Below are 25,493 nucleotides of genomic sequence, written 5' to 3'. Positions count from 1 at the left end.
TTCGTTTTGATTGCTTAGGCCACGGATGCACATTAAGCCGACAATATGTGTGACTGCATGGTATTTTATCAATAAAACTTTTTAAGCTTTGACTTCTGATGAAATTGTCACATGGCATTTCATCGGTAAGACGGTCTTGCAAGTGGTTATTCTTGCTTTAGAGTCTTTTAGACTTTAGTTTTAGAGTTAGACCATTTGCTTTCGACCATTTCTCGATCTTTGTGACAAAATTTACCATAAAGCAAAAAACGAAATGCAAAGCGACAACCAATGAACCTATCACATGACTTTCTTTTGAGCTAAACCAGATAGCAAATCAACCGGTTTTACTTTGATTCAACGTTTTTCAGATATTGAATCAAAGTAAAAAAGGACTGAGTGGCTGTCTGGGAAATCGCGTGTCAGCGTTGCTTTGGAAAACAGGAAGAAAATCCCACGTCAGCATCAGGCGCATAACCAGGAAGGAAATAGTACCCTTCCTTCATTTTTAATAATATTGTTTATAAGTTTTTGCTGCATTGGTTTTCCTTTTATTACAGTCAGGTAAAACTGTTTGTATAAATATGGCTGGCGCTACACTGTTGTTATCCTGCACCTTTGGATTTGCGGTTGCTGTAAATGTAGTCAATGTAGATGCTACATGTAAGTAATTTGTTTTGTAGGTTAGTTTTGTTTTGTAGGTTAATATTTGATAGGCTATCATTAGCATTCAGGCTTCCTTTTCATCATCTTGCAAGCAGCACCTTTTCAAAGTTTGTTAAGACTAACTTTTATCAATAAATTTTATCAATATCAATTATTTATCAATAAAATCAATAAATCAATAAATCAATAACTTTTATCAATAAATAGGGGGAGAAGAACAAGCACCTTCTCGTGGTCCCTCCCGTCAGTACCATATCTTCAAGAAAAAAAAGATATGCAAAGCGAAGCTTGTCACACTCGAGCAAACCAGGCCCAGGTTCAGCGCAGGGTGGATAGGGAAACGCCCTTCTCAGGGAGGGGCAGCTCCTCTGTCGAAAAGTACCGACGACCCAATCGTACTGCAGCTGAACACCGAAGGCATTACGGCCAGCAAGCTCAGCATCATCGAGTATCTGGCCACAAAACATCAGGCCCTCGTTATTCTCCTCCGGGAGACCCACTGCACATCTGTGGATAAGTTGGTATTACCCAACTTCACACTCGCAGGCGCAACCATTAGCAAGAAACACGGCCTCGCCACGTTTGTCCATGAGCAACTGAGCTGGACGCCAATAGACCAGTCCAATGCCCAATCGGAGGTAGAGTGGCTACTGGCTATGCATAGACATATCAGGCTATCACATCATCAATGTCTATAAGCCACTACCCTCACGCTTAACAACAACAGCCATCCCAGTGTTCCCCCAACACAGCCTCTATGCTGGCAATTTTAATTGCCACCACGTTGACTGGGGCTACAACACCACCAACACAGACGGAGAAAGCCTGGTCTCATGGTCAGCCAATAATAACCTCACCCTGCTGCGCGATCCCAAGGGTACAGCGAGCTTCTTCTCCGGACGCTGGAACACTGGTACAAACCCCGATCTGGCTTTCGCAAGTGATGACCCCGATAATTGCCAACCGGACAGACGTGTGCTAGAGAAGTTCCCCAGGTCCCAACATCGACCCTCGATTATCACGGCTCCAACGCTCATAATGCCTGTCCCTAGCAAGCCTGTTAAGCGATGGAACTTCAGAATGGCTAACTGGGATTACTATAGCCTCCTCACCAATGAAGCCACACAGTATCTCCCATCCCCTCACACCAACAACGTGGAAGAAGCCCACCAGGGCTTTTGTGATGCAATAATATCAGCGGCAAAACAATCCCCCGCGGCCGACGAAAGACCTACATACCATGCTAGGATAAGGAGTGCGAAAGCCTCTACTCCGACTTCCTCCAAGCCCCTCAGGGCAATGGCACCAACAGCTCAGCCACAGCTCTGCTGGCAAGGCTGGACTCAAAGAGAAAGAAGCGCTGGACAGAAGCCGTTGAATCAATCGACTTCACGCACTCCAGCCGCATAGCATGGAGTACACTGAACAACCTAAGTAGCAGATCACGTGCCTCTCGTCAACAATGTCCCGTTTCAGCAAATTCCATCGCCTCACAACTTGTGGAGAATGGGAAATACAAATCGAGAGACCGTGAATCAGATAGATCCGTCTTACAAGAAATGACGGACCTCTGGAGGGTAACAACCCCAGACAGGGACAACATCTCGGGTGAGTTCACCCCGGAAGAATTTTCCGCCGCCCTCCAGCACATAAAGCCAGGTAAAGCCCCGGGCCCTGACCACCTATGCCCGAAGTTGATACTCCATGCTGCTGCCTCCTTAAAGTCCTGGTTAAAAGACTTCTTTTCCTGCTGTTTGCGCCACCTGAGAATTCCCAGAATCTGGAGAAGAGCCCTTGTGGTTGCAGTTCCTAAGCCGAAGAAGCCCCGAGAGAACCCAAAGGGCTACCGCCCAATCTCTCTGTTCTGCATCCCCTTCAAGATCCTCGAGAGACTCATCTACGCCCGTGTCGAACCAATATAATAGATCCGCAGCTCCCCCGTGAACAAGCTGGTTTCTGACACGGACGATCAACCGTAGATCAGGTCACACTTATGACCCAAGACATTGAGGACAGCTTCTCGGCTAACAAGAAGGCTGGCGCCGTGTTTGTTGATCTCACGGCTGCCTATGATACCGTATGGTATGGCGTAGCCGGCAGCGGTCTTACCTGCAAGTTACTCCGTCTGCTCCCTGACAGACACATGGTCCATATGATGATGGAACTTGTGCAAAACCGCAGTTTTACCCTCACAACCGGTAGCGGTCGCCGAAGCAGACTACGCCGACTTAAAAACGGCGTCCCACAGGGCTCAGTCTTGGCTCCTCTCCTGTTCAACATATACACCTACGACTTGCCCCTCATCATCTCCAGAAAATATGCTTACGCAGACGACCTGGCACTCCTGCACTCAGCAGGAAACTGGCAGTCAGTGGAGAGGAACCTCAGCCAAGACATGCAAACACTATCAGCATACCTCCAGAAATGGAAGCTACAGCTCAGCAAGTCAAAGGCAGTGTCGGCGGCTTTCCACCTTAACAACCGGGAGGCACAGCGTGAGATAAACATCAACATTGATGGGAAACACCTGCCCTACTGTGCCGAACCTACATACCTCGGCATAACCCTGGACAGTTCACTCACGTACCGCCGGCACTTGAAGTCAATGCGCAAAAACTATCCACACGCGTCGCACTTTTGAGGCGATTGGCGGGTTCCGGCTGGGGAGCTGGTGCTAAAACTCTTCGTACAGCTACCCTAGCCCTTGTTCATTCCACCGCTGAGTACTGCGCGCCGGTCTGGTGTCGTAGTTCTCACACCCACCAGATTGATACCGCCATCAACGACGCACTGCGTACTGTGACTGGATGCCTGCGTTCCACTTCAACGGACTGCCTACCCATCCTAGCAGGCATCCAACCCGCTGAGCTACGCCGTAAAGGAGCCACGATTTCTCTCGCTCGCCGCGCTCTGGACCCCGACCATCTCCTCCATGCAACATTCAAGCGACCACCACCTATAAAGCAGCGGCTGAAATCAAGACGCCCCTTTGTGCCTGCCGCACAACGGCTACTTAAGAACGCAGAAGAATTTGGTTTAAGTGCGGCACACTGGACGAACCACATGTGGAACACGGAGTGGCAAAATCACACCTCCACGCTCCGTGACTTCATACCCGACGCCGATCCCCGTCCACCAGGGATGTCCCTTGCAAGGCTTGCGTGGGTCAAGCTTAACCGCCTGCGAACTGGCGTCGGCCGCTTTCGTTCGGACATGCACAAGTGGGGCCTGGCTCTTTCATCAGAATGCGAGTGTGGTGCCACGGAACAGACCGCAGACCATGTCATCCACCACTGCCTAACCCACCAGCCTCCACACGGTGTGCATGGTTTGAGGGTCCTGGACGACGAGACTGCTGAGTGGTTGAAGATTTCCTGCCCTCCAATCTAACCTGAAAAGATCGCTCATACACCATCATTATCATCAATGAATTTATGCATGAAAAAAATTAGAAAAGAATGAATGTAGGCTAAAAGTCGATACTACGTCATAAATGTAACAATGAAGTAGTTAATCCTCTACACGTGGACATCATTAGTTAAAAGGGACAGTGGGGCTATGTCTAGTCCACCCCAACGGAACGTGTCCAGTTGTTTTTATGATAGTAGTCTACTTAACTAATCCGTTTCAGTGGTCGATCCAAGATGTCCTCCAGTTCCAAAGGGCATTGTTTGCGTCAGAGCCGAGTTTTGCAGTCGTCCATGTTCAGGAGATAAGATATGTTGCCCAAGTCCATGTGGAACCTCTTGTACAGATGTAGGCCTACCTCCAGGTTAGAATTTTTTGGTTTTGCATAATTTAGTAGCCTATAATGCTCACAGACATACAATTATTAAAAATTTACGACATACTCTTCTCCTTTAAACTTTATTCCCACTTCAAGTGGGATCGCCGGTGCAGATTACAATCCTCCACATTACTCTGTCAGCAGCATCTTTCTCCTTTCACTCCCACTATTTCCATATCTTCTGTCACACAATTTTTCCATCTTTTTCTCGGCGTTTCTCGCTTTCTTTTACCAACTTTCACAAACTTACGGTATGATAAATTTTCGTATTATGAAAAATTTACTTTTTAATATCATAGGTAATAAATGAGCTTCCTTTCAACATGTAAGCTATAGTTGTATGTTTTTTTATAGGGCAGCGTAACGTTTTTTTATTTTTTAAGTTGAAATTGCAGTGTTTGATGCAATTTCAAGGTAGCACTTTTTTATCTTAGTGTTTACACATTCCAGTATACTTCATTTGCTCTGTAAGGATTGTTGAACATTTTACTTTTAATCTTACCGTACTAATAACCAGTCACTGCCAAAACGTAATAAGTTAAATATTTTTTTTTCAAACTTTGGTCAATTTTATTTTTTAAAGTAAAATTTCTTTCTTTCAATCGTCAATTTCTTCATATTGGCTCACAGGCTACCAACTTATACGCATTTTACAGTTTGTTCAACCGACAACCCAGCTGTGCAATGCTTGGTGGCTCCTTGCGATGTTGAAACGTGTCCTGGTCATCCAGAAGCAACTTGCACCAACAATTACTGCGGCGGTTGTAATGCTGTGTTTAGGGATTTTAAAGGAAATGTTGTTCCAAAGTTTGCATGCGTTGAAGAAAGTGAGTAGGCTACGTTTTTGACTTTCAAAAATGTAGTAAGAAAAATGTAGATATTTGTGGTTGAAATTGTTCTCTCTTCCTGATGGTGGTAGCAGCTAGCCTACGTATTAACTGCTACCCAATACCCAACCTGTTTTCGTCTTAACTTTTGACTCAAATTCCACATGTGTTGAGTGAAGATTATATGTTGTCAACAAGAGACGGGTTCAATTGTGAATTGTGATGTGGAATAGTCACTGCACAGTGGCAGTGCACACTCTAATTCAGTGGTTCCCAACTCGTTTTTTAGGCAACCCATTTAAAAAAAAAATTCAGTTCGGTAAAATCTTGCGACCCAAGCAAATTGTCGTAATATTTTAAAAGCCATACAAGATTGTGTTGCAAACAAACAGCACTACAAAAGCAGTAACTTTTTCCGAAAATAATATGTTTATCAAATCACTAATGAGATAGCTGTGCTGGCTTGCTGTCAGTGAGTTCGTGAAATCGAGGCGTTATTTTTCTTAGGCATAGCCGCATGTCGGCTTTAACTTCCAGCCGGTTTCGCTGTTCAGTTTTCAATACACACATAGCGCTAAATCCAATCATACAAAGCCAAGTTGTTGAAAATGGAATCTGTTTTTGAATCACTAATTTTGAAACTGTGGGATATGGAAGCCCAAAAGTGGATGTTTGAAGAATCTTTAGGGTATTCGTCTTTGAAGGACGCTGTCACAATCAATGTGCGAGGTCTTACGACGGGCCGCTTGTATCTCGATCGAGCGTGCTGTTTTGATTGTAAAATTCTTATGCTATAGGTTATCATCGGTCATTATCCTGAAGTAACCTCTGATTACGAAATCTGTATTATGTAACGTGTATTCTAGGTCATTCGATTGCTACGTGCAGTTCTAGAGTCTTTTAAACTTGCTTGTTTATGCCACTCAATGCAACGTGTGACCGAACGATGAGTTCGTGTGATGCAACATTACGTAACCTTCTCGAAGTTACTAGACCGAAACAACCTTCTATAAATAGTGGTGTAATTTGTGTAATCATTATTATTGAGTTGATTATGTGATGATGGGAGTTGATTATGATGAATTGGTTATGAGAGATAATTGCTGTATTAGTAGCAGTTGGTAATAGAAGCAAAGATTATTGTTGATCAAAAGTTGAAGTATTGCATACGGGTAAAGCAAAGTTGATGCTAATATAATTTCTGATTGAAATTAGAATCGTATGAGAAGCTGCGAGTGGATTACGTTAAACTTGATCAATAGTCGCAAGCATTGGAATCTATTGCCGTTTACTGTTACTTTGATTAATTGTTGGAAGTGGTGAACCATTCGTTGAAGTCCTTCAAGCGTTTTTATATATCATCTCAACAGTAGAACTATCCGTGAATTTAATTGACTGCTTTTCGGTTTGACCCATTAAACTACGTCATTGAACCTATCCAAGTCTTTTTCCTGGTAAGAGATAGAAAGAAAACGTGACATTCTGGGGGCTCGTCCGGGAAAAACCGAAGAATACAGAAGGATTAACCGAAAGAATAATAAATTAACAACAAGCTGTCAAAATGGCGGATACCGTCAAACATGAGATGATTGAAGACTTACGGAGCATGGCTGAACGAATGGGGCTGAGTGACAATGAAAAGTCTCAGTTTGTGATGGAAGAGTATCACAAGATAATGGCCCAAAAAGCTCAGCGAGAAGCTGATGAAAGAGAAGATAGAAGAGCTGCTCGTGAAATAAGGAAAGCAGAACTTGAAGCTGAAGCTGAAGAAAAACGAGCACAACTTGAAGCTGAAGAAAAACGAGCACAGCGTGAAGCTGAAGCTGAAGAAAAACGAGCACAGCGTGAAGCAGAAGCTGAAGAAAAACGTGCACAACGGCAGTACGAAGCAGAAGCTGAAGAAAGAAGAGCGCAATATGAATTGGAAAAGTTAAAACTTGATATAGAAAGACAAAAGCTGGACATTGGTGAGCGATCTAATTCTACTAATGATAATGCTCGAGATGTTATTGTGGCGCAAGTTAGACGTCCAGATTTGCCATCATTTGTTGAAGAAAAAGATGAGTTGGATAGTTATTTGTTAAGATTTGAAAGATATGCTACAATAGCCAAATTGGAGAAGTCGACGTGGGCTACCCAGCTAAGCATGTTATTATCGGGACAAGCTCTTGATGTATATTCAAGACTTTCGCAAGAAGAAGCCATGAATTACGACAGATTGAAGTTAGCTCTGTTAAAGCGATACAATTTTACCGAGCATGGATACCGTCAAAGATTCCGTGAGGCAAAGCCTGAACGACACGAAAGCCCAGGTCAATTTATTGAACGTTTAAGAAACCTTTTGTTAAAATGGTTTGAACTTTCGGGGGCCGATCAATCATTGAACGGATTGGCAAACCTTATAGTTAAGGAACAATTCACAGATTCATGTTCAAAAGATCTGTCAGTTTATTTAATGGAAAGAAGTTCAAAGACTCTAGAAGACATAGCCAGTGTGGCGGAACAGTATTTAGTTGCCCATGATGAGAAGTTGTCGACCGAAGAGATGTTGTCATTCGATGATGACAAGGAGCAAACAAATAATTTTAAAGAAGGTGCGGTTCCAAGAGAAGTACGTTGTTTTAATTGTAATGGCTTAGGTCATAAGTCTGTTAACTGCCGGAGGAAGACTAACAGAAATCATCAGGAATCGAGGAAGTGGTGCAATCGTTGCAATAGGCAAGGACACGAAGCGAAGGAATGCAAGGACAAGTCGTTTTCCCTATCCAATCAGTCTGGAAAAGATAAAGACACGGACGTTTATCGTTGCGGTTGTGCGTTAATGATTCATGAACCAGCGCTTGAGGAGGAGAGACCGGATGAAGATGATCAGTTGAAGAATGGAATGGGAAAGAGGACGAAAAGGGATGTTTGCGAAAGAATAGTGCCTGAAGATTACTTGCCAGTAGTGGATGGAACAGTTGGAAACAAAAAGGTAAAAGTTTTACGTGATTTTGGTTACGGGTATAATGGTGAGGAGAGATTTGGTTAAAGACAGTCAGTTAACGGGAAAAACTGGAATTGTGATGTCAATAAATAACACTTCAATCCAAGGACCGTTAGCGAAGATATACAGGTATATCGAAACTCCGTATTGTAGTGGGACTGTGAAAGCGTTATGTTTACAAAACTCTTTAGTTGATCTTATAATCGAAAATGTTATTGAGAGAAATTCTGAAGTTACTTGTTATTCTTGTGGCAAGAATGGTCACTTTGCTCGAGATTGTTCTGCAGATAATCAGCAACGATCTCACGATCGCGGATGCTACGAGCGCGAAGAACCGAGGGGAAGAGGCAGGCGACGACCATTTGGAGTTTGCTACAGATGCGGTAGACGCGGACACTTCGCCAGGGAATGCGTTGCTGACGGCGGACATTCGGAAAACAGACGTTGCCGTAACAACCATTGCTACCGATGTGGGGAAATTGGACACATAGCCAGGAGCTGCCCTTTTGATGAAAAGGCTTGCTACAACTGTCACAGAGAAGGTCATCTGGCCAAGGACTGTCCGGAGAGGAAGTGTTTCCGATGTAAGAAGATAGGTCATCTTGCTCGCCGGTGCACTGAAGACATTGAGGACGTTGGAAACTTTCACAGTAGACGTGATTATTGTTTAGAGAAACGCTGTCGTTGGTAGATCATGCAACGATGGACTAATGAGAACTGTTTTATTGAGTAATTAATTGTTTTGTGGTGTGTTTTGTATTGATTGTGTTGTTATATTGTTTGCAACAATATTCTAAGGGGGGGCGTATGTCACAATCAATGTGCGAGGTCTTACGACGGGCCGCTTGTATCTCGATCGAGCGTGCTGTTTTGATTGTAAAATTCTTATGCTATAGGTTATCATCGATCATTATCCTGAAGTAACCTCTGATTACGAAATCTGTATTATGTAACGTGTATTCTAGGTCATTCGATTGCTACGTACAGTTCTAGAGTCTTCTTTAAACTTGCTTGTTTATGCCGCTTAATGCAACGTGACCGAACGATGAGTTCGTGTGATGCAACATTACGTAACCTTCTCGAAGTTACTAGACCGAAACAACCTTCTATAAATAGTGGTGTAATTTGTGTAATCATTATTATTGAGTTGATTATGTGATGATGGGAGTTGTATTATGACGAGTTGATTATGATGAATTGGTTATGAGAGATCATTGCTGTATTAGTAGCAGTTGGTAATAGAAGCAAAGATTATTGTTGATCAAAAGTTGAAGTATTGCATACGGGTAAAGCAAAGTTGATGCTAATATAATTTCTGATTGAAATTAGAATCGTATGAGAAGCTGCGAGTGGATTACGTTAAACTTGATCAATAGTCGCAAGCATTGGAATCTATTGCCGTTTACTGTTACTTTGATTAATTGTTGGAAGTGGTGAACCATTCGTTGAAGTCCTTCAAGCGTTTTTATATATCATCTCAACAGTAGAACTATCCGTGAATTTAATTGACTGCTTTTCGGTTTGACCCATTAAACTACGTCATTGAACCTTTCCAAGTCTTTTTCCTGGTAAGAGATAGAAAGAAATCGTGACAGACGCAAAAGAAATACGGTTTGCTACTTCTGTCGTTATGTCCATAAACTGTTCTGCAACATTGATGGAAAGTTGAGGCAGATTTTTTCCAACAAATGGATCAATTATCCAATCATTTTGGTTATTAAGTGTTAGAGATTCTTTATAGTAGTGCACAAACTTTTTGGCAAACTGTTCCAGGTGTCTAATTATCGTTTGCTTAATATCAACTTCATTGCCACAGATATATTGGGTTAGCTGAGGAAATATATCGTACTCCTCTCTGGTGACATAACTTTTCCAGAATATGAGTTTTTTGTGCTAAGCAGAAACTTTTGCGGCGCGATCAATCACTGTAAAACCGTTGCCTTGCATATATAAATTTAGAGAATTCAGAGAGTCAAATATATCGGCAAGGTAAGCAACTTTTGCCTTGAAATCTTCTTGCAAAAACTTCTCGGCTAATCTCACACAGTTCTGTTGCCTCAGGAAGATAGCAATCTCCTCTCGCAAACTACAAACTCGCCTCAGGACACGACCTCGTGACAACTATCGCACTTCTGTGTGCAACAGCAATGCTTGATAATAATCAGAATCCACAAAGACGAAAACAAATGCCGATTTAGTGGACTTGTTTTGATGAAGTTTACACACTTCACATCATTCAACACTTCGTGCAGCTCTTGAGACAGCTTTTTTGCAGCAAAGGCCTCTCTGTGGAGAAAGCAATAAGTCCATACAGCACTTGGGGCTTTGTCTTTGATGCGTTTTACCACACCAGACTATGCGTGGTCCAACGTGTGGAAAACTTTGTCATAGTTTGACCGACATGGCGTTCGTGACATATAGTGCACGTTACAATATATATCCGTCACTTTGTCAAGTTAATTTATGTTTGAGACTAAAATTTTTGTTGGGTTTACATTTAATAATCATAATAACAATAATAAAAGCGAAAATTGTTAAAACTTCTTGCACTACGATCATGCTATAAAGCTTTCCGATGTCTCGACATGAAACGCTTCATGACTTGTGTTTATATTTTCCAGTTTTGTGATTGATCTCTTCACGTTTTAATTTTTTTTTTATGAAAAACAAGCGACCCAAAAAAATTATCAGGCGACCCAACTTTGAACCATTGCAATTAATGTATCCGTCCGATAGATTCGCACATCGTCAAAAAAGCCGATCCACGTTTTCGCCAAGTAGCAAAAACACGAAGTAGTAAATAGAGAAAAAGTAATGGGAGATTGTCGCTCAAGCGTGACACTGCCTCGCAATGATGACGTCACGATTGCGTCACAATGTATGTTACAATACGGGGACAAATAGCTGGGCAATAATTTCGTGAACATCGACTCATTATGAACCTTCTGTATGTTGGCTGCGTGGCCGACTGGCAAGAACGTCTGAAAAGGAAGTGGGTTCGACACCGCTCCAGAGCACGCCGTTGTGTCTCGGAAAAGACACTTAATGGCAAGCCAAAATAAGGGGAGCAGCTGACTCGAAGACTATATGTCACTTCGCTGCTTCTTGTCTGTTGTATCGTATCTGTGATCGCAGTGTACTGAAGCCTATGTACTTGTCGCCACGAGCGCAAAAATGCAACAGTTGCAGATGAAAAGAAAGCCTAAAAATGAAGTGGTTGCTTTATTCACAGCCACATATCGTGAACCTAAATGTCTGATTTTCAACGCTATGTCACAGAGCAGCCTATTATGAAACAATTTCATGGCGCGTACAAAAGTTTTAATTGTGACGTTTACAATCTTAATTAACTTAAGAGAAACTTTGAAAGCAACTACACTTAAAAACTGTTGAGCATAAAGTTGTATTGGTGTTTCAGGCAGATGGCCCGAATGTCTGTTGTACATTCGTTGCTCTCAACCAAAAGTGTCATGCGAGACAGGTTGTCCAGCTTTTCCTGGTGCAGTTTGTAGTTTGACTTGTGGCTGTCAACACATTTTCACTGATCATGTCACTGGAAACGTTCTTACTGATCAATGTTCTTCTGCAGGTAAATAGCCTACTTTTGTTGGTTTTTAATGACTTTCCTTGATGTTACACATCTACGGGCTACGGCTTGAATTGTTAATGTGCTTTGAAAAGCTGATTACTGCGTAAGTTACAATGATGTGTTAGGACTTCGAAAGGGAATGTTATTTCGACGTTTCCATATTGTTGCAAAATCTGGCTACGTGTGAATCTAACGGTTTAGAAACTGCAGCTTTTGTTATGTATTTCCATTCTTTTGTTGAATGAACTTTACAACTTTTGTTAAAGATAAACGCTGTTGAAATCGATTTGCCAAAAAAGTTATGAAATAATCACGTATGGTTGAGTTGATGTTTTTAGCAATTAGTTAATTGTAGACAAAGTAGATTGTGTGTGAGCGATCTACCTATTTCAGGGGCTCTAAACCTTTTTTGTTTCGTTTACCCTTGCCGAATGAAAAAAGTAAAATTTACCCCCACAGTTTTGGTGGCCCCTTGTGATGCCATCGTGTCCAGTCAACCATGCGAAGAAATGCGCAATAAACGAAGTTGCAATCTTAGCAGAGTTGCAAACTTGCAATCCACTTTGTACAGTGGTGCCACGGCTTGTGTTTCAGCAAAAGATCTTGTGTTTTTACTTTTGACCTTGTGCTCTTGTGCTTTCCGATCGATTTTTGACTAAATCTTGTGTTTTTTAATCAATGTCAAATTAACCGTTGCTACCATGGTTTGAGTTTGGTAGAGAATTAAGGACTGGCACTAAAATCTGTTAGTAACTAGGTTTCTAGTACCGTACTTAGGCATATTGACCAATTTTACACATTGAGTTATCAAGCCTGACAAGATGAGCTAAAAATTTGATCTGAAGAGAGTACGATATGTGCTCGTCGCCAGACTCGAGGTTGTATTGCTAGCATGATTGCTAGATAGCAAGAGCAGCGAAAAGAGTAGGCAGGGGCGCCGGAATCGGGGGGGCAGGGGGACGGATGCCCCCCCTGCCCTCAATTTTTCTGCAGATGGAGGGGCAGGGGGGGCAATGGTGCCCTTTTAAAGTCATGTAAGCTACTGCACATTTTGCAATATAACAATTTCTGCTACCGGTATTCGCTTTTAGCCTAATTATAATCTTTCATTTTTGCCTCAAAATAATATTTACGGCACAAAATTTAGCAACACAGTAGCCTACGGCCTTAAAACTCGTTTTTTTCGACAGCCATCGTTGCCTACCGGGAGCTCCTTCTCGGCGGTCAAATCTGCGTGCTTGGAGGCAAAAATACAAAATAAAAATAACAATAGCACAAGTAAATAGAATTAAACTTGCAACAAGCTAAAATGATCACTTAGCGTTGTTGAAGTCTGGGCCTGGGCGACGTCTTACAATAGAATCGTTGCACCACGCAATAACTGCTTTATCGGGATTGTAATCCAGTACTGCGGGACCATCTAACGACACTCGCACGAGTGTCTCCAATGTGGCTGATATTAAAGAAGTTCGCCACTCCCCTGGAATTCTGCTTAGCAACGAAAAACAACGTTCGACATGTGTTGACGATGACGGCAAGGTAAAAAATAAGTATTTCAATGATGTGAAGGACATTACTAAAAGAAGCATAATTTTTGCAAAATATGATCAAAAAATGTTTTCCCCTCGGATCTCAACTAACCTAGTTCTCCTTTTTAACAACGATTCAATGTCCGACAACATCGAATCGACATAAAAACGACAACATTACCAGCCAATGTAAATTAGCACTTCGGATTGTCCTCCGGTTTGTTTTTCGCACCCAGGGATGGGGGCGAATGGAGTGGCCTCTCCAGAGTGCTAGCCTGGGCGTCTGTATGGAGGTCTTGCGCTGCCCAAAAACACAACAGGACCCCCCTCTCTGCCTCTCCGGTGTGGTCCAAGGAAACGCGAAGCGTGACACTCGGCGACGGTTTGGCTGCAGAAGTTGCCGGAAGCATGTCAGAGTTTGACAGTCGACCGCCTCACGTACTCCACTCCGGATTTTCTGTCTGGGTTGACTCCCGTAGCCTTTCCCAGGACTGGATGTAGCCGCAAGACAGCAGAGGTTTTTGAATCAGGGGTTGCCTTCCCCTAGACGAACTGTCTTCCAAGGCTGACGGGCTCCGTCTGCCCGGCTGTAGTATTGTCTTTTGTCTGACTTCTCACCTGTAACCTGCCCAACATGGTTAGACCTGTTAGGGGCTACGAGCCCCCGTAGGTATAGCCCACAGGATTCTTGAGGAACTCAAGCCTCCCCACCACGGCAAGGTAACAAGTACGGGAGAGGATTAAGACTTTGTTAAAATAAACGTCGGGAATTACAAACAAGACTTGCAGTGCTGGTGATCGCAGATGGATATATTCCATGAATAACAAATATTCCCGCACAATGCAACAGTGGCGATAATGACGCGTTGACCTAATTTTGCGTCACTCTTTGATACTACATATTTTAGACAGTTAATCCACGATCATTCTATTGCGAAATTAAATAATTGGCTAGAAGAGACCGGCGGCCAAACTTGGACGATTGAGGAGGTAGCACTGGCGATCATTCAAACACTACTTAGCGGCCATGGCCGCAGGCTGCTTTAAGGCTTGACAGTAGGTTACATGATTATAACATAGCATGATGCCCTTCTTTGTATACCGGACACTTGTAGGCTATCATTGCTCAATAAATAGTGAGCTGATAGATTAGGATTATCGCTATATCTTATCTTAAAACTTGAAAAAAAATTTGGCTCTTTAGTAAACAAAAGTGCCCTTTTTTCGTAATCTTGCCCCCCCAGTCAAAAATCGTTCCGGCGCCCCTGAGAGTAGGCCTACCGTACATCAACATTCAGCATCAAATATTGACAAGTTCATTCACCAAGTCCCAAAACAAAAAGTGGTATAAACAGCCTTTTAATCGTCAATGATTGAATCATTGAATGATCCTGATTTTAAAAGTTCGATACAAGAAGACAAAACTGATCGATATGTACCGTAGCCTTTTGTAAGATTTATGATATTAAATTAAAGACCACGAATTGAAATCTTGAGACAGTGATTTAGTAAGCATGTATCTTCTCTAAACTGTTGATTTCAGAGTCATGTTATTCTTCAAATTGGCACAAAATGGGTCGCAAAAGTTCAATTTTGCAATCTTGTGCTTTTGTATCCAAATCTTATGCTTTTTTTTCTTAAATCTTGTGCTTTTTCAAAATTTGCTGTGGCAGCATTGACTTTGTAGTCAAAGTCCTAATTAGGTTGTGCACAGTAAAAATGTAGCACACATACGCTGCTGAAATAAAACTGGTAGTCTATTTGCGTGGTGATAAAAGTAAGACGAAAACTTACATGAAGCATAAATTTGAATCAAAATCGAGTGCACCACTACCAGTTTTTTAATAACTGAAAAAATGACGTTTGCTTTAATTTATGATTTAGTAAATTTACCCCCTCGGTAGGTGAAATTTACCCCCAGAGCGTAAATTTACCCCCGGTTAAGAACCCCTGACCTATTTGAACTTGATTACCACTGGTATAAAATAAGCCAGTCAGACAACAATGTAGAGTAAATCATTTAATAACGTGATCTGCCACCTTTTACAATACGTGATAGTTGAAAAAGTTTTTTTCACCAACTCTTGTTTAGAGTAACTTCTCAAACCTAGTTGGGCAAACGTTTCAGTGGAAAAAAAATCAGTAGGGATACATTCCGCTCATTGTTTCTTCTTAAATAAGGCTCTGGTTTGTTTGGCAAGGTAGACTACATATCTGCACGTAGCACGCCCACAAAAGTCGAAAACAAGAAATACAATAAAATTCCATATCAAATTGTCGACTCGTAAGACGTCGCTAGAGAATTACTGCTATGACGAACCAAACGCTTGGTTGGAAATATTTTGGCAATATCTTTATGGGAAGGCGGGAAGCCAACGGCATCGCCTACGCAGGAGAGGATTTGGCCATTTCCTTTCCATTGAAATAAATTTCCTTTCCAACAATCAACCTGTAGTATACCTAAAGTGATTGTATTCCAAACAATAAGGTTCGATTAAAATACAAAATATCGGCAAAATACAAGAACAATGATTGTTAAACATCTCCGTATCGTAGAGGAGGCACCCCTTTGTTACAACGAGATGACCGTCTCGGATAACATTTTTCAACATCGTCTTCGTCATCATGACGGCCGGGCGATACAAGGGGCGGTTCATTTATGTCAATTGGGTTTACATTTGATGCATCTACTTCCGAGATTTCAATTTCATTATTTGAATGATGGTCAGTTGGAGGAGCAGGAGTGCTTGGGCATGGAGCGATATCGCGAAGTGAGACAGTCGCTTCCCGACCATTGGAATAACGTACATTCGCATACGTTGGATTAACATCAAGCAATTCGACTTCGTCCACCAATGGAGCGCTCTTATCAGTGCGAACAAAACGTTTGAGATATACTTTTCCAGGAACAGTCATCCACGAGGGAAGCGATTCTCCAGTGCATGACCGTCGCTGAAACTTAAAAAAGCGTTCATGTGGAATAGCATTTGTGGATGTGCAAATAAGCGATCGAATAGAATGCAGGGCGTTGTCTAATACAGTTTCCCAGCGCGATAACGGAGCTTGACCAGTTTTTAGAGCTAATTGGACGGTTTTCCACACTGTGCCTACAGTTCGTTCAACTTGCCCATTTCCAGACGGATGGTAGATGCTTGATTTACTCGATGCAATTCGGCGTTGTGTCAGATACTGTTTGAACTGCGTCGAGGTAAATGCCGATCCATTGTCGGAGTGAATGAATCCTGGTGTTCCACACAATGAAAATAAACTATCAAGCGCTCGTATCACAGAAGTTGTTGTCATGTCCTTACAGGGAAAGGCAAAAGGGAAGCGTGAATATTCGTCGATCACTACCAACAGGTACTTATTATTCGTTGCTGACAGTACCGGGCCTTTGAAGTCTATACTTAGTCGTTCCATTGGCTGGGTTGCCTTGATTAATGTTCCACGATTTTGGCGAAAAAAATGCGGTTTAACTTCTGCACATATTTTACATGCTGAGACCATTTTCTTTACGTCGTTTGTCGAGAAGGGCAAATTTTTGGATCGAACGAAGTGTAGCATCCTAGTCACTCCTGGGTGGCAAAGGCTGTCGTGTATGTCATGAAGTGTGCTTGAACAAGACAATGATGAGCAAAATGCTCTGGTGAAAGTGTCCGGGCCAGCATTTCTCTGCCCGGGGCGATATTTGATTTCGTAAGAAAAAGAACCCATTTCCACCCGCCATTGCTGAATTTTATTAGCTTTTATTTTGGAACGGCGACGGCTGTCCAGCATAAAGGCAACAGACCTTTGGTCAGTAATCAGTGTGAACGTTTTTCTGGCCAACAAATGCGACCACTTCCTCACGGCCTCGATTACGGCTGTAGCTTCTTTCTCGTATGCGGGATAGTTTAGCTCACTTCCTTGTAAGGTCCGCGACATGAATGCAACAGGGCGGCCACCTTGATTTAGTGTAGCAGACAAAGCAATATTAGAAGCGTCACACTCAACGATAAAAGGTAGACGTTCGTCTATTGATTTCAGACCTGTATTTTCCAGTTCCAGTTTCAGCTGCAAAAACGCTTTCATAGCTTCATTTGAAAGGGGAAATTGCTTTGTGTGGGCAAGAGGCCGAATTTTGTCCGCAAAACAGTGTATCCACTTCGCATAATACGCAAACATCCCAAGCACACGTTTTAGTGAAGCAGCGCTATTTGGTGGCGGAAAATCTTGTAAGGGACGCATGCGCTCAGGGTCTGGTTTTATGACACCGTTTCCTACCACGTATCCAAGAATCTGAATACTCGATACCGAGGAAATAGTTTTGGTCTCATTCAGAGTAAAATTTCGTTTTTGGATCGATTCTAGAAAAGCTTGCACATTTTTATCGTGCTGTTGTTGATCACGTCCCGCCACGGTAACATTATCCAAATATGGAAATACGTCGTTTAACTGTTCTTCTTTGATAAATTCTGATATTTTTCTTTGAAATGCAGCAACGCCATTTTTTACTCCAAAGGGAATGCGGGTAAATTCATAAAGTTTGCCACAGGCTTCAAACGCAGTATATTTACTTTCGGACTCGATTATTTTTATTTGATGATAAGCACTGCGTAAGTCAAACGTCGAGAACACTTTGTATCTCGCAAGTTCATTTACCATATCATCTATGCGCGGTAATGGATATGCGTCAAGTTCCGTGAAGATGTTAATCGTTTGGGAATAGTCTATGCACAGTCGTTTTTTATGACGGTTAGTATCGTCTTTAACTACAACTACCTGAGCTCGCCAAGGGGATTGGCTCGGTTGAATGATTCCATCTTTAAGAAGTTGTTCGACGTTTTCGTTTATGAAGGCTTTGTCTTCTTGACTGAAGCGTCGGGATTTCGTAGCAATGGGCTTGACGTTTGGAGACAAGTTTGAAAATAAAGATGCTTTGCTGGTTTCCGCTGCTGTTACGGCACAACTTAACTTGTCGATCAGTTTTTGGATACAGTAGCACCAGTCTACAGTCAGTAGGAAAACTAACCATCATATTAAAAGTTCACAACGTAGTCTTAATTCGTAAATATGTTTATGCGGTGTATTGTATTGTCAGTTACGTAAGCTATGTTTTTCTGCAAAGCATTTTGTGAGATCATGTAGAAGAAATCTTGCGTGACGGTACAAAGCAGGTTCAGTTGAATCATTGTTGACACAATAGCGAACTGTGCAAATATTTTCTTATTTACACCAAAGTCTTGTTTACCAGTTGCTTTCGTCTGCAGTAGCCTGGTCTTTTTTGTGATGTAACAGGAAGTTTCTTCTTTCTATGTAGGCAAGGGGATATATATAAGGTATCTAAGCACGCTTGTTTTCAGTAGTTTTGCTACAGTATAAGTCATTCAGACCTACAACAAGGTCATTGGTGGAATCGTTAGCCTGTACCTAGTTCTGGTAGATTTGGTTCGAATCCCAGTCCGGGTCGAACATAGTCTATCATATTTACCTTCATTGCCAAGCACTTTAAAAAACGTAGCAAGTGCATTATTGCTTAGAACTGTGAGAACAAGTTGAGTAGGCTAATTAGTTACAGTATCCGGTCATATAAGAATGAAACATGTTGAAAAAAGTAAAAAATAGTCGTTAAGCTGCAAGAACTCCAAACCTGTTGAAGAGCTATACAACAATAAGCAATGTGTTATCATTTTCTTTTCTTATAGTTAAAACTTTAAGCACAGTTAAGTTAACAAGAAACTACAGAATGTAGCTATTGAAGCTAATTGCAAAACATTTCTCATGATAAAGTATTTTTTGTAAACACATTAAAAAAAAGAAGTAAAATCTGATAGGTCTAATGTCTAATGGTCTAATGGGCATTTGGTTTCAAAGGGGTTGAGACCTTTTAACAAAATGGTGAAGGTTAGCTTTAGCGGCAGGGATTTGTGTGACGGTGACTAGTAAAATGTTGAGAATTAATGTCAGACAATTCGTACAGTAAAGTTCCTAGAAAGTAGTGATATAAAGTCGCAAAAGTTTCAAAATTAAGTTTTTAAATTATGACAAATTCCCGTCAAATCAAACATTGACCGAAGTTCGAATATCAGCTTTGTTTACAGTGTTCGAACAAAAGGCCGTTCATTAGGCCCAACTCAGTTCTTAGTTTACAAAAGATCAACAAACAAAAGCTTGTTTTGAATGAAATAAATGCTCTATTTATAATTGTTGTTTATTTTTATTAGATTGTGATCTTTTATATACACAATTAGTGAATCTTTGTGAAAAAAATTATGGTTCCATTGAAGTTCAGCATTTTGTTTGTAGCTTTGTTTGTATGTTACGTGCAGAGTGCATCACGTAAGTTATTGCTATATAAATTGAGTAGGCTAGTTAAAATCACAAATAGTTGGTCTTTACAGTATTACATTGTAATCTAATTTATCAAAATGTTCACTTCACATGTAGCCTACACCAGTGCGATTTAGAATAAATCTCTTAACCACATCATTGCATTTCAGTGAAGCAAGACTACGATGCCAGGTGTCCTGCTGTGAAGCCTGGTCAGATTGGCATATGCGTCGTGTGTCAGCAAAAGGATTGTACAAATGGACAAATATGTTGCCCGAACGGATGTGGATCGAATTGTATGGACATTCCTGAACCAACGCTTGTTAAAAGTAAGAATTACAATCTTAAAGTTCCCTATTGTAAGTAACTTTTTGGAATGTAAAGCAGCTGCTAAGTAATGCTTAAAAATGTAAACAAGATTATCATCAGATTTTTTTAAATCCATTTTAAAGGAATTAACTAAAAGCAATAAACTTCTCCATCGTGTATGTTTCTTAAGCAGGGGTGACGAACATTTTTGCGGTCGCGGGCCACTTTGTCAATTACCCATGAGTTATTGGGCCACACAACTTTTTAATCGTAACCTGGTATAAAATCATTTAGAAGCGACTCAATCAAGATATTATTCATGAAAAGTAACAAACGGCAGATGAAAGTAATAAAACCCACACAGTTGAAATTATCTTACGCAGAATCGAAACATACAACAGTAACAAATAAAAACAAATCAACTTGAGCAAAAAGGATAGCGCAACAGTAGGCTACTTGCATTGATAATGAAGACAGTTTAATATTCGAAGCGTTTGCTTTCATATGAGTATGATTTCTTCTTTTTTAGGCTCTATCCTTTTTGCTCAAGTTGACTAAATGTTTCGCCCATTATGCTCCGAAACAACAAATCAGTTAATGAAATTCCTTTTTCAAACAACGAACAAAAGCCTATACAAATCATACAGCTGAAGCTATCTAACGCAGCATTGAAGCATAAAATATTAAAAAATAACATTGAAGCATTGAATTTTTTTGCTTAGTGGGATTTTTGGAAAGTTTTTTTGCTTGACTAAGCGTTCAGTATTAGGTCGAACAGACGATGTGGCAACTCTCAACTGCATGCTAAGATTTTCATCTGTCAGCCTCGACCTGTAACGACTTTTGGTAAAGTGCATTTTAGAAAAGAACTGTTCGCATACGTGCTGCCAAAAACAGATGACCATTTGAGATTGTCAAATTGTTTAGCGGGCCGCACAAAATTATTGGCGGGCCGCATTATTCGTCACCTCTGTTCTTAAGAAATATCACATTGATATGAAATTTAATTGTAGGCTACTGCTCTTTTGATGGATTTATTTAAGTTTGCTGCAATAGGCTGTCATCACTACCTTTCTAAACTTCAAAAAAAGTTATACTGAAAATTAATGGTAGGCTAAACTTTAAAATGGAAGTTGACTGACATGACTAAAAGCGCTGAGTTTTTTGTTGGTGTTTTTCTACCACGAAAACGGTTCTTTGTCATGTTGCAAATAATTTACAATTACAACAGATCGAGTTCCTGTGCTTTTATCCAGGGTTCTTCAAACAAGGCTTATAGGCTGCAAGTTCACTCGCATACAGTTTATAAAGTTGTTTGAGCACGTATCATTGTTGAAGTTTAAAGTTGTTTGAGCTCGTAATTATAGACAGTTATATTTTTGATTGTGTATAATCAGGGTCAACACAAGAGTGCACTGGAGGCCAGGTGTATACTGAATGTGGAGGGTGCCAACTGTCCTGTGATCAGGTTGGGAAGTTGGTGCCCTGTCTGTTGAACTGTCGCCAAGGCTGCATGTGCGAAGACGGGAAATACTTAGAAGGAGGAAGATGCCTAACTGCAGAAGAATGCAAAGCTTTGAAATAAAAATTTTGTAACGAATGAAGTTTGATTTTGTCAAGTTATGTCCTTTTTGTATCTTTTCTTGTATTTTCATGTAACCTAACAATAGACCTTTACGCTGTGAACTGGTGAAAATCATCTTTACCAACACTTGCGTAAAGTCCTCTACCACAATCACACTATTTCTGTAAACCAATATATTGCTTTGAATGTGTCCACCCCGAAAGCTCAGTTGGTTAGCACGTGATTTCTGGAACGAAGAATTAAGCTTCAAGATCAAGCGGCGCTGGCTCGACTCTTGGGGTGTGCGCTTGAGCGTTTGAGCAACGCATTCTAAGGACTGCTCTCCATTCAGCGGCACCTAATAAATGAAATAATTCCCCGGCAACAGCTCTTCAACAATCGAAAATTTCGCTACGCCAATCTCGGTAACCGGCCCTAAATCAAAAGCCTCTACATTCTACAAGTATGCAAAACTACCAGCAACAACTTATCAAGGCGTAGTCAGTCCGAGGATAAAGATTCAAAACCAAACCAATGATAACTGACATGGAGTGACAAGTTATATTACCATATGAAGCCTTAAATTGTATTTGGTGGCTGAGAATCATTTTGAAGCTTTATGCAATTTTCCAATTGAATAACAATAAGTTAACTTCTACATTAATTCACTGAGTTTTTGCTTTTAAGGCGTATTAGCTTTTTTCAATTTCTAATATGATGTCTATTCCTTCTAAATTAGACCAGCAAACATAAGATTTTAAAGCTCACGAGCATCTTATGGTGATTTTCGTTTACTCTCATATTGCAGCCATAATTGCACACCTAGTGTTGCTAGAATTGTTGGGGTCCAATGTACTGTATAGCTGAAAGTATTTTGTATTGCAAGCCAACTTACATTGCTGGACCACTGGAAATTGTGTATAAACTTTTTTATTGCATTAAATAGTAAGCAGAGTGATATTGCACATTATAACCAACAGTTCATAGTAGTGTTGAGTGAATGGTAAGAGATGGACTTAGAAAGATTTACCAGGAGCTGAATCTTTGGGAATCTCGTATTCTCTTGCATCGTTGCGCCCATAGCTCAGTTGGTTAAGCGCTTGGCTTTATGAACAAAGGAACTGTAAGATCAAGCGACACTGGTTCGACTCTGAAGATGTGCTCTTGAGAAACGCTTTCATAGACAGCTCTCCAAATCAGCGGCACCTCGTGGAATAGAATAACTGAGAGAAACGCTTAGGCAACAATTGAAAACTTCACTCTGTTCTTAATCTCTTTGATCGGGCCTGCGTCAGTGGTTCAAAGTCTCTACAAGTATGCGAAACTGTAACGATTGATCTTAAAAATGCTTTCTTAGTCCGAGGATAAAGATTCAAACAGTCAATCAATCAAAACGCACATTCCTAGTAAAATTTCCGCTTGCACTCGACATGTTAATGCCTCCAAATGATTTCATCCACTAGACGTCGCTAACGGAAAGTTTTTTCTAATTAGGATTAGCAAATTTTATAGCCTCAAAACAGGTTGTCGGAATGATTTTTGATTCGAAGATTGTCGGAACCTTGAACACAATTGGCAGTTTCTAATATGATCTTTAAAATATTTTACTTAAAGGCTTGAAAAGGGATGTATTACTAGCCGAAATCGTTCGCTTATTTTTTTATAATGTTAAATGTAGTGTTGTTGCTGAGTTATGTCTGTTTATAATTATAAGAACTGCAAATAAACCTACTGCAGCAACTTGAAAAAAATCTCAGTGTTTTTACAAGCTTAGAAGTAAAATGAAGTAAAATCTAATAGTCTAATGGGATGGCATCGATTCTCGGGGTATGCGCTTGAGCAACGCATTCTAAGGACTGCTCTCAGCTACACCTAGTGAATGGAATAGCTCACATACAATAGCACTTCAACAATCGAAAACTTCACTCTGTCAATCTCGGTGACCGGGCCTGCGTCAGTTGTTCAAAGCCTCTACAGGTATGCGAAACTGCCAGGATTAAGCTCTTAAAAAAACTTTTCCAGTCCGAGGATAAAGATGCAATCAATCAATGAATCATGCCAAAAACAGAATGAAGTAAAATCTAATGGCATATGTCTGGTGGGCATTTGGTTTCAAAAGCATTAACACCTTTTTAACAAACATGATGAAGTTTAGCGATAGCGGTAACCAGTAAAAAGTTGAGAATTGATGTCAGATAGTTTGATTTATAACTTTTCTAGAAATCAGTGATATAAAGCCAGGGATAAAAAAAATTTAGAGTTGAAACCATGAAAATTGCTTCTGATCAAATATTGACTGAGGTGCAAATTCCAACTTTGTGTACGTGTGCAAGCAGGACTATGTTTATTACCTCCAACTCCGTTATGAGTTTACAAAAGATCCACGAACAAAAGCCTGCTTTGAACTAAACAAATGCTTTATTAAAATATATTTTTTATTATTAGAACATGATTTTTGTGTAGGCTGTATCTGGTTAGTAAAACTTTATGATGGTACAATTGAAATTCAGTATTTTTATTGTGGCCTTGCTTGTATGTTTTGTGCAGAGTGCATCACGTGAGTTATTGCTAAACAGATTCATTGGACTAGTCGCAATCATTTAGTTCAGGGGTCTGCAACCGTTTCCCAGCCGCGGGCCAAATTAAACTCAGCAAGATCTCGGAGGGCCATGAGGACATGAAAATTGTAATTTATTACATTGTTAAAGCACATAGCTTAGCGATTAATGTGCATCTCTTGGATTTCATTGAAGCAAGATCACGATGCTAGGTGTCCGGCTATGAAACCTGGTCAGATCGGCATAATTATAAGCAATGTATGATAGCAAAAGGATTGTACAAATGGACAAATATGTTGCCCGAACGGACGTGGATCGAATTGTATGGACATTCCTGAACCAACGCTTGTTAAAAGTAAGAATTACAATTTTGCAATACTTGAAATAAACTTTAAAGCTGCGTTTTCACACATGTCACGTTCTTCCGCAACTCTTTTTGCTTCTCCGATGCTTGACAAGTCAGCCCGCTGTTTTACATCGTTCAGCAAAGCATTCCAAAGTAAAAAAAACTTACATTTTTTGAAACGGTTTATGGACAAACGTATTCCACAAAGATTAAATTCAGTTTTGAACTCTTCTGTGTAATATAACTGACGCTTTTCTTGACAATTGCACGAATTGTTGCAGCAAATATGCAAGAAATTAAACACGCACACAATTAGCGAAGTCCGAACAAGACATGAGCAAACATATGATTCAGACATATTGCCAAACAGCGTGAGATTTTACACTGAGTCAATGGTAAGACAACTTTCACAGAATTGATTATAAAAACCAATTAAGACAAACCGTGCCGTAGCTATTATCTCGTGAGGTTGAAAGTCAGCACACGAGCAGTGCAGCCTACAAACACTCGGATTTAGGACGCATCACGTCACATCTCACACGTGATTTCCGTAAAACTCAAACACCGGAAAAACTAAAAAAAGCGGTCGTGGTACGTGATATTTAGAAGATAGGCATAACATTAAAAAATAACCTGTTTTCGTAATGTCACGAGCGTAACGAAGGCATAAAAAGTCTGATTGTAATCAAATTGAATTACTTTGTATTGTGGACAATTAGATTTGACCTCGTTTATATTCTGTGCTTCAGGCGATAAATTTTTCTAATTTTTCTTAAAACCGACCTTTGAAGGCAATTTTACAACAAAAAAAAACTTTTATGACGATGGACAAAATATATCATGTTCAAACTTATTTAACATTAATTCAAAAAGTTTGTGTCTCATAGGTTTGTTACCAAGCAATTATTTGGGATTTAATTTGAGCATGTTTCGACTTTTTGTGAGAAAATATGTTTTTTTTATGTTTAGTCATTTGTGGCACTAGAAAAGGCTTCTCAACCCAAGGTAAACTTACCTCCTAGAGGTAAATTACGCAGCTATAAA

At 40.6% G+C, this 25,493-nt stretch overlaps 1 protein-coding gene across 1 annotated transcript; it reads left to right on the top strand.

Moving 5' to 3' along the window:
- Positions 1-533: 533 nt before the first annotated feature.
- LOC145785777 (zonadhesin-like) lies at positions 534-22,503 on the top strand. Its single transcript, XM_082597489.1, has 6 exons — positions 534-642; positions 4,277-4,417; positions 5,089-5,259; positions 11,664-11,834; positions 19,843-20,001; positions 21,379-22,503. Exons 1-6 carry the CDS (start codon positions 564-566, stop codon positions 21,564-21,566), a joined length of 909 nt encoding a protein of 302 aa, XP_082453615.1. The 5' UTR covers positions 534-563; the 3' UTR covers positions 21,567-22,503.
- The last annotated feature ends 2,990 nt before the right edge of the window (positions 22,504-25,493 follow it).

This window comes from Aplidium turbinatum, chromosome 16, assembly GCF_918807975.1.
Source record: "Aplidium turbinatum chromosome 16, kaAplTurb1.1, whole genome shotgun sequence".
Classification (NCBI taxonomy): Eukaryota; Metazoa; Chordata; class Ascidiacea; order Aplousobranchia; family Polyclinidae; genus Aplidium; species Aplidium turbinatum.
The sequence above is the reverse complement of the archived record's forward strand: the minus strand, read 5'-3'. Positions and strand labels throughout refer to the sequence as shown.

Bases quoted from the DNA above. Each gene is read 5' to 3' on its own strand.
- LOC145785777 (XM_082597489.1), top strand. From the start codon at position 564: ATGGCTGGCGCTACACTGTTGTTATCCTGCACCTTTGGATTTGCGGTT. The intron at 4,418-5,088 runs GTTAGAATTTTT...CGCATTTTACAG, and splicing joins AGATGTAGGCCTACCTCCAG to TTTGTTCAACCGACAACCCA. The intron at 11,835-19,842 runs GTAAATAGCCTA...ATTGCATTTCAG, and splicing joins TGATCAATGTTCTTCTGCAG to TGAAGCAAGACTACGATGCC.